The following is a 19,101-nucleotide window of genomic DNA, read 5'->3' as shown; positions in this document are numbered from 1 at the left end:
AATTTTTTTAAAAAATTCAGGTGAAATCCTGTTTGTTTCACATTTTGAGTCTTGGCTAGTGTGGGAATTGGGCAAAGGCAGTTGGCCACTGTCGGTTTTTCTCAACACTTACGGAGCACAGTCCATCTGGCCCTGTGTATGCAAGGAGGTGATGTATTCCTTTCCTTGGGAACTTGGTGGTGAACATGTACACACAGGGGCCAGATACACCCAAGGAAGCCCTTGTGTGGGTACCAGCCTCAGGGAAGCCCGAACAGCTTTTCCTTTTTCTGAAGAGGGCCACCAGTGCCCCTCAGGGGTACTTGTTAGAAATCCTCCACATGTCTGAAACTAGGACGTGCCATGCAAGCATCAAGACTCCTTGCTGTTCATCCAGTGAGTCTCAACATACCAGTGTTGAGAAGAATTCTGCCCTTTGTGTTTCAGATGGGAACAGAGATGCACAGAATAAACTGGCCCTGAAATGTTTTCCTGTCAGGACAGCACAAAGATAGAGTTTGCAGTCTTGAGTGCCAGCTGTGCAGCTTAGCCACATCCCCTCTAACAGGACAAACTTTATAAGCCTCGCTTTCCTTCTCTAAAATAGTGTAAGTTTCCTGAGTGGTTGTGAGGCTCATGTAGGATCACGGGGATGCTTAGCCCACTGGCCTGATACATTAGGAGTCAGATAAGCATCAACACAGCCCAGATGGCATGATAGGTCAGTCATTTGGGTCTCTGCTAATCTTGGTGCAAGCTTGTGAGTGGAGAAGGCCTGATTGCAGCCATCACCCAGTTGTGGGACCTCTAGGACTAAAGAATCCGTTACTGGAAGTAGAGCCAAAATCATTTTTAAAGAACTTTCATATATCCTTTACTCTGCCGCAAAGGCAAGTAGTATATTAACTTGGCAACTTAGGATAGAGGGATAAGGGCTTTAATTAATGCTAATAAAAGTGGAGGCTTTACAAGGTGGAGGTAAATCCTGAACTAGTGCTATGAGAGGCTGTTCCATCTCTTGTATATCCCATATTTCTGCTGCTCTCATGCATGGACTTCCCTTTTTTTCCCACTCCTACCCACTGCTAGGCCCACCGCTTTCCCATCCAGGGAAAGTAACACATCCATGTTTTTCCACTCAGCTACTGACTTGGCAGCAGACCTTACCTTGAGAGGAAGTTAACTGACTTCTATAAAAGCCCCTTCCTGGCCCACAGGTTAGGGCAGGACTCAGTTCTCAGAGGCAGTATTTCCTCTGACTTACGACGCTTTTCCCAGACTTAAACGCTTTTCCTAGAACACAGTGTCTACAGCACAGACCTGTGTTGCTAGGCTTGGCCCCAAATACCCTTGGCCAAGCAGCAGAATGACCAGAGCGTTCAGCAGGGGTCAGCAAAATGGAATTTCCCTCCTTTGGGCCTGCATCTTACTAGAAGGCAATGCCTTGTCAGTGAGGTTTGTACTCTGAGTCAGTAAAGCTGCTAACTGTAAGCACTCCCACAAGCTGTAGCCACAAATAGCTTGACCTTTCGCTTTCCTGGCCCTGGCCACAGAACTAGTGAGCACCTACTTAGTAAAGATGCTCTTCATCTCCAGGACCAGGATATTTACTCCCAAGACCTTCAGTTTGGTAGTGTGGGCTTGGGTCCAAATGTTTGGTTCCAAAGGCTAAGACCTTGACCCAAAGCTAGGGGAGCAAAAACCTCTAGATGCTATTAAAGACAATGCCCCTGTGGTTTGAGAACAGAGCTGAGCTCTTGACCCTGCCACACCTAGCTGGGTGGTCAGGCCACTAGGCCTCTGGGGTCTCATTTATGACAGAGGATGGAACAAAAGCTGACCTCACAAGGCCTCCCCAGCTCTATTTTCTAAGTAGGGTTTGATACAGAATCCACTGTGATTCTGAATTGTGGTTAGGGCAGGGCTATTTCCATTCCCGGAAAGGAGCAGCTGGATCAGCTTTGCTGCTGAATCAGGGCACTGAGGTTTCTCATGGCCTGGCTCTAGCCTATCCAACCCCTGCCTGCCCTTACTTAACCAAGGTTGCAGGTGAGTTTTGTCTAAGCTCAGTAGGGATTCCCACATGATTGGAATCATTTTCCTAAGGCAGGGGCTCAAGTCAACAGGCTTCTTGAAAAGCAGGGGTAGATCTATTGTGGACTTTTCCTAATATAACGGCCACCTCACCCTGGCAAACAAAAAGAAATAGCCTGTTTTGTCAGTGCTCAACAAAGTCAGCTGAGAGCAGGCTTGCTGCCTTTGGGGCCTTTTCATTCAAAAGGCCAAGACTTGTGCTCAGCTTGGTGGCAGCTTCCTACAAGCTTGGGTTCTCTTTGCTGTGCCGTCATGTGGAACCTGTAATTAAGCCAATCCTAGAACCCTGAGCAACAAGAGCTGAAAAGGTAAATAATGGAGTTCTGGCAGGACCTGGGTTTAACAGGCTTCATAAGCTTTAGAGGGGGATAGGAATGAGGCCCAGAGGATAATCTATGGCTTAAAACTCAGGCTTTTGCACCTGCCAACAGGTATTCAACAGGAATGCATTAGGGTTCACCCACTTCCCTTTTATGTGAGGAGGCGGCTGAACAGGGAATTACTCACCTGAGGTCATACAACTTCTCAGTGGCTAAGCTGTGACCATACCCAAGTATCAGGGCAGGGCCTTCAATCCCTGCTGGTTAGGGAGCTTAGGGCCTCATTAATAGCATTCAATGAGTGACTGAAGCAAACTGTCACCAACTTTAATAAACTCAGATTGTGTCTGCCAGAGCAGGCTGACGCAGGGATGGCTGAGCACTGCAGCTTCTGTAGTCCAACGTGGCCAGTTCTCTTGGCCAATTCCCGCCTCTCCCTTCAAAGGCACCAGCTGGCCTTTCAGGGCTTTACAATGGTTTTGCTGTTTGTACAACTCATTAGGAGAGACTCACTCCAAGGAGCCTCTGGAGAAGGCCAACAGATTGCCACTGGCCAGCCAGAAGGATGTGGGGTCCCCTCTAAACCAGCCTCATGCAATTATAAACTATATGCTGACCATTTATAATTTAAGTTATCCTTAATCTTGAGGGGTGGGGGTCAAAGACCACTTTTGAGAATACATAAAAGTTATAGATAACCTTGTCCCACTTTAAAAATAAATGTGCATTATACCCCAACTTCTGCATACAATTTTTTGGGGTTCACCAGATTTAAAAAATCAGGTAAAGAACTCAGACTAGTGCTTTTACTTGCCACTATCTTTTCAGCAAACAGAAAAATCCAACAAGTCCACTTCACAGGCTTGCTCTTCCCTCTCCTGACAGTGGCCTCTGTTTAGTCAGACTCCACAGTTTTCATTTACAGAGAGGGCAGCCCTTCCTCAGATCTGGTAGACAGAGCAACTTTTCTCCCTCTGTTTCTCCTCAGTGGATTTGATGGTTACTGTGTCTTCCAGGAGCTTCCCAAACTTCCAGAGTACAGGCAAATCCAGCACCCCTCCAGGATCTTTTCAAAGGCATCCACATTCTTCCACAATCATGTCTTTATGATGCTCTAGAAGGACTCTACCATTGTCCACATAGAGCATGCTCAATGGCTTGGTCTTCACTGGGGCACAGCAAGTGGAAGGCACTCGGTGGGGTTGGTATCGTTTCAGCAGACTCTGGAAAAAAAATTAAAATCAGCTTCTGGATACAAAAATAGAAGAAAATTGTTTTCATAAAGGAATCAGCAATCCAGTACATCAACTCTAATGTTTAAAATAACTTTGAAGGCTGTTAAAAAAAAAAAGCTCAACAGAAGATTCCAAAAGCTGTATCTGGGTAGAACAGTAGCTAACTTGTCTGATCTATTATTCTCGTCTAGAGTGAATATCAATTTAAAAAATGTTCCAAGAAATTCCTGGTTGAGCTCCAGAAAAATGAAGCAGAAAAGAGTCATGTGAAAATTCTTGTGGGACTTGTTTGGTTGCCCAGAGAAGGGCAAACAGAGTCAATAGGAGAAAAGGTAAGAACCCGCTGGCATTCTGGAACTGGGCCCTGTCCCTGTGGTCCAGCAATATCTTTTCAGATCAGTGTCAGAGTTGGCGACTAGGACTATCTGGGCTTCTTTGTTACTATCTTATTTATTATCTCAGTTCCCTTATTATTATCATACTTAGTATCTCAGTTCCCTTTGACCACACAGCAGGGAGGTTGGTGGGGCAAAGCAGAGCCTGGCAGAGCCCTGGGAGGGCCTTTGCCAGGACTGGTCCTCTAGGGCTCTGCCCTCTACCAGTGCTTCCTGGCATGAGCTCAGAGCCTTGGAACCCCACCTGAGGCTTGGCATGAAAGATGTACTACAGGTTCAAGAGTCTCATTCTAGGCTTCATGGGGTAAGATAACAGTATGTTTGTTCCATGTGACATCTGAGAGCAAGGCAGGGCCACCTGTACTATCAGGGCCACCATGTTAGACTCTATTCTCTTCTCTCTCCATCTCATTCTCCTCCTGTTCCTCTCCCTCCACCACCTTCTAGACCTTAGGCTGATTAGTGGCATCTGCGTGTAGCCTCTGGCCTTATCTACTCCTGGAAAATGAATGTCCATAAACATGGCCCATGTTTCATCAGTGAATCAGAGACTTTTAGTAATGATACAACATCACACGTGCCTGCTATCTGCCACCAACTATACATGGGGTATGCATAACATCTCAATTTAATTCCACAACATCTCTATAAAATATGGCATTGCTATCTGCATTTTACAGATGGGGAAACTGAGGCTGAGAGAGAATATACAACTTGATCAATATCATACATCTAATATGTAAGAATCAAACCCAGGCCTGTCTATCCCCAGTGTCCAGATTCTGATCTTTCCCAGAATGTCAGCGTTGAGGAGTTGCTGATGGAGCTGATAACCTCTAGTCTACACTCTCTACCCCTACCTTATGAAAGACAAAAAGGCCTAGGGAAGCATGTGTTCAAGATTACTCAGTGGGGGATGACTTCACATGGGCTCTCTGAGGATGTCACCACTGGTCATTTCTATCCTAGGACCTAGCACAGGACCTGGCATTTTGTAGGTATTTGAATAACTGAGTGAATGAATACAGCAATTTAATAGCAAAGTTGGAGTCTGTCCCCCCAATCCAGCAGTACAACCACTTCTCCCCAGCCACTGCCTCCTCCTCTGTGGCTTGACATCACACCTGGATGTATGCATGGTTGGTTGGATGGAACTCCTCCCCGACAGGGTTTGGACATTCGCCCTCACAACGATAGGCATTGTACTGTTTGGGATAGATGATCCAGGAGCCCCATCCAATCAGGTTAAAGTCCACCTGGAACTTGACCTTCCGACACAGTTGGCTTCTGTCTGGCAGGTGATGACGACGGAGCCTCCTGGCCCTCTCCTGAGAGAGCTGTCCCTCTTGGGCCCGCCAGGAGCTCTCAGCTTCCCACAGCAAGGTGGAGCTGCTCAGCTGCCTCTGCTCTGGGGACAGATTGGAGTAGAGCACAAGGAGCACATTGGTGACAGGGGGTGTGGGAGGCCGTTGCCGGCAGTCTCCAGCCAGACTGGACATCTGCTCTTCCAGCTCCCCAGGGTGCTCTAGCCACTTGGAGAGTGGCTTGGTCACTTCCAGGACCATGCTTCCCAAGGAAAAGGTAACCTGGGATGGAGAGACAGTGAACAGGTCCATCTGAAGATGCTCCAGGCAGTTGGCTGGGTCCTGCTCTGCATCCATTTTCAGCTGGTGGAAAATCTCAATGGACAGTGGGAGCTCAGGGGGATGGTCCACAGTGCTGGACAGCTGCAGCCGCAGCTCAGCCCATACCAGGTCCTCTGCTTGACTCAGGAAGGAGAAATCAAAAGCGAAGGTCCAGTTCTGTCCATTCACCTCCACATCTGGGTGGAAAAAAAATGAGAAGGAAGTGGTGTGAGCAGGGGGCTTTTGCAGCCTCTGTGTATAACCACCACCACAGCTCAGATTTGAGTGCTTACCCTTTTGAATCATCTCTCTTAATCCTCACTCCAACTCTATGAGTTGGAAATATTATTGAAACCAGTTTAGAGATGAGGAAAATTGGGCTTAGAGAGGTTAAATTACCTGCCCAGAGTGTCATTTTTGGAAAGTGGCAGAACCATGAATAAACCTGGATTTGCTCAACTGCAAAGACCACACTCCCAATTGCTATTCTGCTGCTCTTCTCAAGGCACTCCACAGCCAGAGAACAATTGGTAAAAGTTGGATGAGCTTTTCTCTCTGCTCTTCTCCCCCTTCACAGACAGCCTAAGGCAACCCTGAGCTTTCTGACCTAAACCCTGGGCTGCTACTCCCCCTGTGACCCTAGAGCAAGTCACCTATCCAGGCCTATCCATTTTCTTGTTAGAAACGGTGGCCTGTCCCACAGGCACAGTGAAGTTGACACACATACCACGTGTGGGGAAAATGGAAGTTCCTGTGGCCAGGATCCTCACCCTACTCTAAACTACTTGATGATGTAATTGGCCTAGTGCTAAGCTAATGCTTCCACACCCATAGGCAATGAGCTATTATTGACCGAGTCACTAATAAAGAGCTCCACCCAGTGCTCTGGGTGGAGGTAGAGATAGAGGTGGATTAGGGACCTGCAGACTGCTGGATGCAGACTTGATCCTAGTGCTCGACCTACCACCGGGAGACTAAAGCTGGGTATAAAACCTTTTACCCCCAAAACGTTCTGTTGTTGCTTCTTAGTCTCTTGAATCCATAGGGAACTTGTGCAGGGCTGAAACCCTCAGGCAAGACACCATGGAAAGGCTCGGAGCTCTTAGGGAGGCACAGGCAACAGATGCCAGACTGGCTCCCCTCTCCCTCACAGTTCCTAAAGGCAGAGGCAAAATTTGAGGAGTTTTTGGCAACCTTACACTTCTACATGCATTCTAAACATGACTTTGTACTGAGCTCTCAGTTTTCCACCCTGGGTCTCTCCTATCTACCTGCACTGCACTCACCCCCTTCCCATCCTACCTCCCAGGCCATTTACACCTGGGGCAGACACAGCAATCACACCTGGGTGCACACACACCCAACCCTGTTGTACCCACTCAAAACAACTAAACCCAAATGGGATGAAAAGGAATGGGGAAGCACATGCCATTTATTTTTGTCCTGGACTAATTTGTCCTGACGTCAGGGAATAGCACACATACGTGAATTTTCAGGTTACTTAAGAGGGATATTTAACTTTTTTCAAGCCCAGTTTCCTCTTCTATGCAATGGGACCAGCAAAGCCATTCCCATCTCTGCATTATCTAGAGGATCCAAGGGAATGGGTAAAGAGGTTTAAAGGTTTATTGCTATGGATAAAAAGAGAGTTGCTGTGGCCAGGATTCTCACCTGGCTGTGGTTGACTAGCTCACTGCACACCTGTTGGCAATACATGGCTGTTGACTCTATAAAGAGAGCTCTGCCCACACTATTTACAATAGCCAAGAAATGGAAGCAACCTAAGTGTCCATCAGTAGATGATTGGATAAAGAAGAGATGGTATATATACACAATGGAATATTATTCAGCCATAAGAAGAAAACAAATCCTACCATTTGCAACAATATGGATGGAGTTAGAGGGTATTATGCTCAGCGAAATAAGCCAGGCGGAGCAAGACAAGTACCAAATGATTTCACTCATATGTGGAATATAAGAACAAAGGAAAAACTGAAGGAACAAAGCAGCAGCAGAATCACAGAACCCAAGAAAGGACTAACAGTTAGCAAAGGGAAAGGGACTGGGGAGGATGGGTGGGAAGGGAGGGAGAAGTGGGGAAGAAGAAAGGGGGCCTTACAATTAGCATGTATAGTGTGGGGGGGCATGGGGAGGGCTGTGCAACACAGAGAAGACTAGTGATTTTATAGCATCTTACTACGCTGATGGACAGTGAGTGTGAAGGGGTATGTAGGGGGGACTTGATGAAGGGGGGAGCCTAGTAAACATATGTTCTTCATGTAATTGTAGATTAATGATACCAAATTAAATTTTTAAAAAATAATAATAAAAAGCACTTGTACAAAGATTTTAAGCTTTAAAAAAAAAAGAACAAAGGAAAAACTGAAGGAACAAAACAGCAGCAGAATCACAGAACCCAAGAATGGACTACCAGTTACCAAAAGGAAAGGGACTGGGGAGGATGGATGGGAAGGGAGGGAGGGAGAAGGGGGGAGAGAAGAAAGGGGATCTTATGATTAGCATGTATAATGTGGAGGGTGCATGGGGAGGGCTGTGCAACACAGAGAAGACAAGTAGTGACTTTACAGCATATTACTACGCTGATGGACAGTGACTAATGGGGTATGTGGGGGGGACTTGGTGAAGGAGGGAGTCTAGTAAACATAATGTTCCTCATGTAATTGTAGATTAATGATACCAAAAAGAAAAAGAGCAGCTCTGCCCAGTGCTCTAGGCATGACACTGTGGCAGGGCTGCAAGGCTGCAGGAGAGCAGAGCAGAGGCTGGAGTGGTGGCAGTGCTGAGGACAGAGGCCCAGAGGACAGCTATGTGGGACAACTGTGCAGAGGGGCCCAGAGGATGGCTATGCGGACAGAGGGACCCAGAGGCAGAGACCGGCTTGCTGCATGCAGACTCACACTGAGTGAATGGGATTTTAGTGACAGACCTGCCACTGTGAAAGTAAAGTTTGGTATAACCTTTTCACCCCAAGAATGTTTTGCTGTCATTTTCATTGGTCACATCGAATCCATAGTGAACTTCCTGGGGCTGAAACCCATTGGCAAGACAATTGGTGAAAGTCTGCAGGGTTCATTGTTGACCAAGGAAAAAGGCTGCACTTATGGGAGGGGTGCTTCAGCAGGGTGCCCCTGTGAATGGGGGCGTGTGGAGTGTCCCTCAATGGGTATGTGGTCTGAGATGGCTTGCCTCCTAGAGGATTGGGCCCCACCCCAGGACTGGAGGCAAGTGGAGGTGACACCTGAGGCAGTAGGGGTGGCCGTTAGTATAGTAAGCAGATCCTTTGAGAAGCAGAGTACCCGTGAGGCAGCGGGGACCGTGGGTTGGTAGCTTCTCACAGTCTTAAAAAAGTTTACAGTTCACAATGGCATCAAAAACAATAAAATACCTAGGAATAAACCTAACCAAGGAAGTGAAAGACCTATACCTTGAAAACTACAGGACACACTTAAGAGAAACTAAAGTAGACACTAACAAATGGAAACTCATCCCATGCTCATGGCTAGGAAGAATTATTATCATCAAAATGGCCATCCTGCCCAAAGCAATCTACAGATTCAGTGCAATCCCTATCAAATTACCAACAGCATTCTTCAATGAACAGGAATAAATAGTTCAAAAATTCATATAGAAACATGAAAGACCCTGATTAGCCAAAGCAATCCTGATAAGGAAGAATAAAATGGGGGGATCTCGCTCCCCAACTTCATGCTCTACTACAAAGCCACTGTAATCAAGACAATTTGGTACTGGCACAAGAACAGAGCCATAGACCAGTGGAACAGAATAGAGACTCCAGACATTAACCCAAACATACATGATCAATTAATATATGATAAAGGAGCCATGGACATACAATGGGGAAATGACGGTCTCTTCAACAGATGGTGCTGGCAAAACTGGACAGCTACAGGTAAGAGAATGAAACTGGATCACTGTCTAACCCCATACACAAAAGTAAACACCAAATGGATCAAAGACCTGAATGTAAGTCATAAAACCATAAAATTCTTAGGAAAAACAGGCAAAAATCTCTTGGACATAAACTTGAGCGACTTCTTCATGAACATATCTCCCCGGGCAAGGGAAACAAAAGCAAAAATGAACAAGTGGAACTATATCAAGCTGAAAAACTTCTGTACAGCAAAGGACACCATCAATAGAACAAAAAGGCATTCTACAGTATGGGAGAATATATTAATAAATGACAGATCCGATAAAGGGATGACATTCAAAATATATAAAGAGTTCACACACCTCAACAAACAAAAAGCAAATAAGCCGATTAAAAAATGGATAGAGAACAGACAGTTCTCCAAAGAAGAAATTCAGATGGCCAGCAGACATATGAAAAGATGCTCCACATCGCTAATTATCAGAGAAATGTAAATTAAAACCACAATGAGATATCACCTCACACCAGTAAGGATCACCATCATCGAAAAGACAAACAACAACAAATGTTGGCAAGGTTGTGGAGAAAGGGGAACCCTCCTACACTGCTGGTGGGAATGTAAATTAGTTCAACCATTGTGGAAAGCAGTATGGAGGTTCCTCAAAATGCTCAAAATAGAAATACCATTTGACCCAGGAATTCCACTTCTAGGAATTTACCCCAAGAATGCAGCACTTCAATTTGAAAAAGACAGATGCACCCCTATGTTTCTCGCTGCACTATTTACAATAGCCAAGATATGGAAGCAACCTAAATGTCCATCAGTAGATGAATAGATAAAGAAGATGTGGTACATATACACAATGGAATATTACTTGGCCATAAGAAAAAAACAAATCCTACCATTCGTAACAACATGGATGGAGCCTGAGGGTATTATGCTCAGTGAAATAAGCCAGGCGGAGAAAGACAATTACCAAATGATTTCAATTATATGTGGAGTATAAGAATAAAGGAAAACTGAAGGAACAAAACAGCAGCAGAATCACAGAACCCAAGAATGGACTAATAGTTACCAAAGGGAAAGGGACTGGGGAGGATGGCAGGGAAGGGAGGGATAAGGGCGGGGAAAAAGAAAGAGGGCATTACGATTAACATGTATAGTGCGGTGGGAGGGGCATGGGGAGGGCTGAGCAACACAGAGAAGACAAGTAGTGATTTTACAGCATCTTACTATGCAGATGGACAATGACTGTGAAGGGGTATATGGGAGGGGACTTGGTGAAGGCAGGAGCCTAGTAAACATAATGTTCTTCATGTAATTGTAGATTAATGATATAAAAATAAAAAAAATTAAAAGAAATACTATTTGACCCCAGAATTCCACTTCTAGGAATTTACCCTAAGAATACAGCAGCCCAGTTTGAAAAAGACAGATGCACCCCTATGTTTATCGCAGCACTATTTACAATAGCCAAGAAATGAAAGCAACCTAAGTGTCCATCAGTAGATGAATGGATAAAGAAGAGGTGGTACATATACACAATGGAACATTATTCAGCCATAAGAAGAAAACAAATCCTACCATTTGCAGCAACATGGATGGAGCCTGAGGGTATTATGCTCAGTGAAATAAGCCAGGTGGAGAAAGACAAGTACCAAATGATTTCACTCATATGTGGAGTATAAGAACAAAGAAAAACTGAAGGAACAAAACAGCAGCAGAATCACAGAACCCAAGAATGGACTAACAGTTAGCAAAGGGAAAGGGATTGGGGAGGATGGGTGGGAAGGGAGGTATAAGGGCGGGGAAAAAGAAAGGGGGCATTACGATTAGCATGTATAATGTGTCGGGGGGGGGGGTGAACGGGGAGGGCTGTGCAACATAGAAAAGACAAGTAGTGACTCTACAGCATCTTACTATGCTGATGGACAGTGACTGTAATGGGGTTAGTGGAGGGACTTGATGAAGGGGGGAGCCTAGTAAACATAATATTCTTCATGTAATTGTAGATTAATGATACCAAAATAAATAAATAAATAAAAGGCCCTAAAATTTAAAAAAACTAAAAAATTTTTTAAAGTCTACAGGGGAGACCCAAGAAATGGCAGTATGAGAACTCAAGCTGCAAATTTCTGTGGATTTCCTGAGGAAGGAGGTAGCACTGATGTGGGAGGAGGCAGCATAAGAGCACCGGCAGCAAGGTGCCATTGGAGACAAGAAGGCAGCACTGCCAGGTGTTCTGAAGGAAGAAGAGGCCATCAAGGAAAAAGATGAACTCCTGAGGGAAGCACAGGCGAGGTGGCATGAGAATATCAGCTGCGAAGCATTTGCTGAAGGTAAGAGACCTTCTGAAGACAGCTGGCATTGTTGTGAGGCACTGTAGTAGAGGAGGCACTAGGGAGAGTGGAGAGAAAGGTGCCATCGGCCCCAGAAATGGAGGAGCTGGGGAAGGATGAAGGAGTGGTGCTGGAGGCACTGGCCCCTCCTGCATTGAAAGCATGCCCAGTGGTTGTAAAGAAAATAAAGACCCAGCAGCTGAAAATTCCCCAAGGAGGAGCAGCTCCCTCCCCAGATCATGGAGCACTCTATAGTCCTCCCCTATACTCAGGCTGAGCCAGTGGCTGTGGGACTTCGGGATGGATGGAATTGTTCCGTCGGGATCAGAAATGGGACAGCTGTCTTCCCTAACAGTGCAGCCTGCCTGAGGCAGTGATTACAAAATGCGAGGTGACACGTACAGTAGCTGAAGCAATGAGAACCCGGAAAGAAATAAGACCTGTTACTCACAGGAGGAATTTGAGGAGCCTCATGAGGGTTACGAGGACCCAGATGTGGGTTGATTGGATACGGGCAGGAGTAGATGGAAGGAAATTAGATTGGAAGCCAAATAGGACCTTACTGGAGCTATGGCAACAACTGAAACCAGAGCAGCAGTTCCAGCCGTTAAGACCAAAGAGGCAGAGGTCAGAGACAGAGCCATGAGGCCGGCCCGTGTGTCTGCAGGACTTTTTGCTGGAGAGGCTGGAGAACAATGTTCAAGCTTCCTTGCACAGGGACCATTGCAGAGGACTAAGGGCACAGAGATTGGGAGGAGAGGAGAGAATCTTGGAGGGGTGGAGTGTGGATAAAATGAGAGTTCCTGTGGCCAGGATTCTCACCTGGCCATGGTTGACTACCTCATGCACACCTGTGGGCAGTACATGGCTGTTGGCTCTATAAAAAGATCTCTGCCCAGTGCTCTGAGCACGACACTGTGGCAGGGCTGCAAGGCTGCAGGAGAGCAGAGGCTGGAGTGGTGGCAGCACCGAGGACAGAGGCCCAGAGGAAGGCTGCGTGGGACAGCTGTGCGGACAGAGAGGCCCAGAGGACGGCTGTGCAGGATGAATCTGCAGAGAGGCTCAGAGGACAGCTGTGTGGGACAGCTGTGCAGAGAAGCCCAGAGGACAGCTGTGCAGACAGAGGGGCCCAGAGGCAGAGACCGGCTTGCTGCTTGCAGACTCACTCTGAGTGAATGGGATTCTAGTGACTGACCTGCCACCTGGAAATAAAGTTGGGTATAACCCTTTCACCCCAAGAACGTTTTGCTGTCATTTTCTTTGGTCACACAGAATCCATAGCGAACTTGCCTGGGGCTGAAACCCATTGGCAAGACAATTGCTACATAAAAATCAGGGTTCATTTATTAGAAATAAAAACTAACCCTTTTGTGAAGAGACCCCACAGGCAGTGATGATCTCCAATTTAGGTCCACTCTGGGCACACCACAAAACTGTTTATTTTTTTATTGTCTCATAGAGCATCTTTGGTCAGATAGTGAGTGTGGATAAAGTGAAGGTTCCTGTAGCCAGGATTCTCACCTGGCCCTGGTTGGCTGGCTCACTACACATCTGTGGGCAATACGTTGTTATTAACTCTATATAAAGAGCTCTGTCCAGTGTTCTGTGTGACACAGTGGCATGGCCACATGGCTGCTTCAGGGCTGCACAGCTGCAAAGACTGGGGTGGTAGCAGCGCCAAGGACAGAGACAGACGGCTGCGGGGGAAGAGGCCCAAAGGCAGAGACCGGCTTGCTGCACACAGACTTGCCCTGAGTGGACGGTATTCTAGTGATTGACCTGCCACCGTGGGAATGAAGTTGGGTATAAACCCTTTCACTCCAAGAATGTTCCATTGTCATTCGTCAGTCTCACTGAATCCTGGATTTGCTCAACTGCAAAGACCACACTCCCAATTGCTGTTCTGCTGCTCCCTCAAGACACACCACAGCCAGAGAACAATTGGTAAAAGTTGGATGAGCTTTTCTCTCTGCTCTTCTCCCCCTTCACACACAGGCTAAGGTACCCCTGAATTTGTTAGGGGCTGAAACCCATTGTCAAGACAGTGAGTGAATTTCTCTGAGAAATCCAGCCTGCACTGTAAGGGGGCAATTCCCAGCTTCAAGCTCCCAGCAGCTTCTCCCAGCCCACCTCCAGCTGCTCACTTAATTTCCACTTCCCTCCTCATTAACACCTGCAGGGGGCAACAACCGGCCTCTGGCTGGCAACTCTCCCAAGGTGTTGGGACAAGGCTGACATTGCCCACTGCATCATCACCTGGCCACCTGGGGATTAGGTGGGACATGTAGCAACTACTGGCCACCTGTATACCTAGACTTAAAAAAAACATTTTATCTCCAGTATCCACAAATGGCCTTTTAGATGAAGGCATTCTAGCTCAGTGGTGAAGAGCAGGGGCCCTATTGTCTCCCAAGATGGTTCAAATTCTGTCTCTTGCTGTTTAACATTGGTCAGGTTACTTTCCTTCCCTGGGCCTTAGTTTCCCTCTTTGTAAAAGGGAGGCAGTGACAGTATCCATTTCTCACAGAGGGGTTATGATTTTCTGAGAGAACATGTAACACGGTTTGCCAGCGCAACAACCAAAGAGCAATCAATATACAGTCTGTCATCAACTACCTCTGTATTGCCCAGGGCCATAGTTAGGAGTGGAAAATGTCCAGCCAGGCAGTGAGGGACCTGGACAAAGGAGCTAAGTCGCCTTTAACAGGATGGGCAACGTATTGGGAGTCCTCCATCCCGCTGGAAGTCTTTGACTCCATGACCTCACCCCCAGCCAGGGGCTCCCTGGAACTCTGTGCTGACAGGTTCAACTCTTAGATGCGACTCTGGTTCTTTTTAGGATGGGGTGCCTACTCCCTTGGGGGTCACTGATGCCTGATACAAGCTAAGAATGCTTCCCCCAGAAAAAATTATCTTCAACTTGTACAACAAATGTGATTTGGGGTAGGTATCAGGAAAAGGTTCATGGACACCTGAAACCCATCCATGCATTGAATGCAGACGTGGCCACACAGACCTCAGTGATAACTTGACCCACCTCCAATCTAAAGAAGGAAGTGGACAGGCTCTTGTCCTTGGGTTCCCTGCACCCAAACAGGGTGTTTGAGACTGAGTTAGGGCTTGGGGCGCTGCAGAAAGGAGGGTGCGGGTATGACGCTGAGTGCCCAACTCTACATTATTATAAACGATTAGGGTAATTACAATTAACTGCCTCTCTTACCATGTACTAGCATTGTCTCCTTAGATCCTCCCCACCAGTATCACTGTTTTGCAGATGTGAAACTGAAGGTCCAAGGTGACAGTGGTTAAACAGTGCCAGTCCCAGATGCAAATTCAGCTTGGTTAGACTCCGGCACCCATTTCCCGCTATCCTGGTACTGCTTACTAATAAACCTAAGAGGGAAAGGAGCCAATTTAGGACATCACTTTCTCCATCAGTCTCCCTCCAGGCAGGGCTCTTCTTTATACTGTAAAACAATGAAGCCCATTCACAACAATGTGAATGTACTTAATGTCACAGACCACTTAAAAATGGGTAAAACAGTCAGTTTTGTTATGTATATTTTACCACACACACACACACAAATGAGGCAGAAAACCAATCCTCTATTTTACAAAAGGGGGAAACTAGAGAAATTCAACTGATAAGCCTGGGACACACGGAATTGGAAAGCAGGGTTTGAGGGACCCCAACTGAGTTTTCCAGACTCACAGACTGTCAAATCACCACAAAAACGGAGGGAGTGAACTGGCAGTCACACGCCAACCCCACCCCCAACCCCCTGACAGCGACCTTTGCCCAGTCACCACCCTCCCCCTACTCCCCAGTTTTCTGGCGGAGGGGCCAAACATTCCAGTAATTTTCAAATTGCGCCCCCACCCCCACCCCCACGGGTGTTCCTAGTCTGGCTGGTCCTCAGATGACCCTTCCGGAGAGGGTCACCAGCCGTCTGACCTCAGACTCTGCAGGCCAGGCAGCTAGGAGACCCCACCCCCGGACCACAAGGGGCTGGCGGGTGGCCAGTTAGATCAGATTATCGGATGTGGATTGCGCCCCAGCCCGGACGAGGACCGTCTGGCCCCGGCAGGCGGAGGGAGGCAGGGGTCTGCCCCCAACACGGGGTGTCAGGATGTGGATTGTGCGGGGTGAGGAGGCCCCGCAGGAAGGGCTCCCTGCCCAGCTCCCCCTGCTCCCTGCCCAGCTCCCACCTGCCTGCCGCGCCCGGGGCCCAGAACACGCTGCCCGTCCTCGAGGGAGATAATCCCAGGTCTCCAGGGTCGCTGACACCCCTGTCCTACCCCGGCCCCCGCCAAATCTAGACGCTGAACCTAGTGTCACTCGGGACACTGGCACCGCTCTAGCCTGGGCCTGAGAACCCAAGCCTGCCTCAGTTCTCAGGTTCGAGGCACCCCACCTCTAGTCCGGATCCCTGAACCCTAATTCATGATGCTGCATGCTTGATACCCGGTTACGAAGCTACCTCTCAGCCTGAGGCACTCCCAGAGCCAGACCCTGGGGCCCATTCACCCTCGCTCGCAGAAAGAAAAAATAAATACATGACAAAAATTGTAGCAGCAATCGCTGTCATTTATTACTCTGCCCGGTTTCGTGCTAGGCTTTTCAAGTGCTCTGCCGCCTACCTCTCGCTAGTCTGACAAGGCAAATGCTGTTATCCCTACCCTACAGATACGCACGGGGGTTATGTAACAAGACCGCACAGTCAAGGACTGGCGCAATCAGGCCCCCACCCTACGGCCCGGCTCCCTACCCACCCTAAACCAAGACCCAGAGCGCAGAGTTCTCGGCCCGGGACCCATCCCGGTTGTCAGAATCGCCTCCACCCAACATCCCTGAGCCCCATGCTACTGCAGCACCCAGACCCCGACCCCGACCCCGGACGCGCCCTCCAAGCGCGACTTCCACAGCGCTGCCCAAGCACAGAGCAGCAGTCCCCCGCCCGCTCCAGCGCCCTTCCTGAGTCGCGAAGCGGGACTGCTGGCCCCAGCGCCCGGGGTGCTTGGCGGGCGGGAGTGGGGTAGCGCAGCCTACCTTGCGCCTGCAGGCTGCGGATGATGTCCGCCCGGGGGAGTGGGTCGCGGTAGAGGCTCAGCATATACGCTAGAGGTGACGGCGACGAGGGCTGCCCCCGCGTATGTACGGTCGCCGCCGCGGCGCCAACCTGGAGCAGGACCCACCCGGCGTGCACGAGGAACAACAGCAGGCGGTGGGCGTGCATGGTGGGCTGGCGGAGCTTGGAAGTGCGCCTCCTTCTCCTTATAAGCTGGGCCCTCGCAGCCGCTCCGCCCCCACTGTTCCTTCCTGGGGGAAGCTGTAAGATCATACACCCCCAGCCCCCACCCCCGGGGCGGAGGCATGTGGCCCCCCAGAGGGACCACCTGCTGGCGGCGGGCAAGACCCGGATAGGGAGGAGACCCGCAAAGCCGGAGAAGCCTTTAGGTCCAGGGACCGTCCAGTTTGCTGGGTCTGGACGCCCTGACACTCTTCTACTCCAGATACTGAAGGCCTTGTTTCTGAGACACAGCAGTTCTGTTGCTGGCAGATTCCCAGGTCAGAACTGTGGCTTCGTTGCTCAGCTTCACCTGGGACCCCTGCTTTTTCCTGTCCCTCCAGGCTTCAAATGGATGTCTGGCTCAACAAGGAGTAGGTAGGGAATGGCGGTGGATCCTGGCGGCTCTCAGGCAGGGTGCGGCCCCACACTGGCCTGGATCCTTCAGCCCAGCCTAGCCAGAGGCAGCCTTCCAGGACACTCACTGTCCAGAGGACCTCTGGGAGCACCCCTGGCCTTGTGAGGGAGCATCGGTCTGGAGGGCAGCCTCTGAGAAATTACTGGGTGCTGGAACAAACGTGAGCTCCAAAGGAAGGCCCTCCTTCCAATACTGAAGTGCTCTCCTGGAGAAGACGGGGCAGGAGTGACCGGGATGAAAGGAAAGTGTACAGCAGAAACTGGAACCGGTGCCTAACTAATGGGGTTATCCTGGTCCCCAAGAGTGGGGCACCTGGGCTCTTCCCTTCACAAGCACAACTCACCCGTGATCTCAGTTAAAAGGTGTGGCCCATGATGTCCACGTCCTGCATCCCCCGTCTGCTCGGGCACTTACCCCAGGAGACCTGAGTTTCAGCTCAGGACTCACTTCCCTCCCTCTGGGCCAGGCTTTCCTCATCAGCACAGGAGGGATCCCTGCCTGCCGCCCTTCGAGACACAAAGGCAGGTCAGACCTGGAATTACCGTTAAAGAAATGTAAATCCCTACCCCTAGTCCCGCCCAGAATATTTTCCTTAACACAGAAGGGCTCTTTGCCCCACCCCCAACCCTGTCATTTCCTGCTGACTCACATTTACTAAAACCCTACGAGCGGGGCACTCTCGGCTTCTTTTACTTCATTCCTCGAGCAACAAAGAACCGTGGGCTCAGCCCCGAACAGGTGTTAGACAGTGGGAGGAGACCCAGCCCACTCAGCCAGGAGCTCCAAACCCGTGTCTGGGTGGATGCCTGCCACCCAGCAGGAAGGGACCACGCTTAAGAGAAACCTGAGTTGCAGACCCACTGGCCACTGGACCTGGACAATCTGCAGTTTAACGACTGTTAGGTCCTTAAAGCTGGGGCTGTCTTGTTCATCATGCTCTCCCCACAACACAAAGAATCTCAGCTAATCAGTGGATGGCACCGTGTCCCGACTTGCCTGAAGATAGGTATTATTACCTGGAGTGTTCGTTAAACTGATTCCTGAGTCCCAACGCAGACAGTCAGAATTAGAATTTTCAGAGAGAGCTTGATAATCTACATATTTAACAAGTACTTCAGTGATTCTTACCAGTTTTGAGAACCTAGTGAGCTAGGGTTCTCGTTGCTGTTTGGAACCCCCCTCTCTGCATTCAGTTTCCTCATCTGTAAAATATGACTAGAAATACCTCCTTCCATGCAAATTAAATGAAATAATGTAAAAATGCATTGAAAACTCTAAAGCCTGGGTGTATTTGTAAAACCTTGTGCACATGGATGTTACTATGGGTGCTCTGTGACCTGACTTCCCTAGCCTGGGGCTTGGCTGGCTCAGGAATATCACCCCTGGCCCTCTGCATCAGACCCCTCCCCAGAGGCAGAAGGCACCCTCACCCAGGTTATGAATATATAAATAAAAAACAATGACAGATTGTGGTTAGTGCTGCAGGAGTCCCTG

At 48.7% G+C, this 19,101-nt stretch overlaps 1 protein-coding gene across 1 annotated transcript; it reads right to left on the bottom strand.

Moving 5' to 3' along the window:
* Positions 1-136: 136 nt before the first annotated feature.
* Positions 137-18,135, bottom strand: NODAL (nodal growth differentiation factor). Its single transcript, XM_017679854.3, has 3 exons — positions 16,952-18,135; positions 5,148-5,845; positions 137-3,616 (listed from the first exon to the last, which is right to left on the bottom strand). The coding sequence occupies exons 1-3, from the start codon at positions 17,241-17,243 to the stop codon at positions 3,464-3,466; spliced, it is 1,143 nt and encodes a 380-aa protein (XP_017535343.3). The 5' UTR covers positions 17,244-18,135; the 3' UTR covers positions 137-3,463.
* Positions 18,136-19,101: the final 966 nt, after the last annotated feature.

The sequence above is a fragment of the Manis javanica genome, chromosome 7 (assembly GCF_040802235.1).
Source record: "Manis javanica isolate MJ-LG chromosome 7, MJ_LKY, whole genome shotgun sequence".
Taxonomy (NCBI): Eukaryota; Metazoa; Chordata; class Mammalia; order Pholidota; family Manidae; genus Manis; species Manis javanica.
Note: the sequence above shows the minus strand (reverse complement) of the source record. Positions and strands in the feature narration are given on the sequence as shown.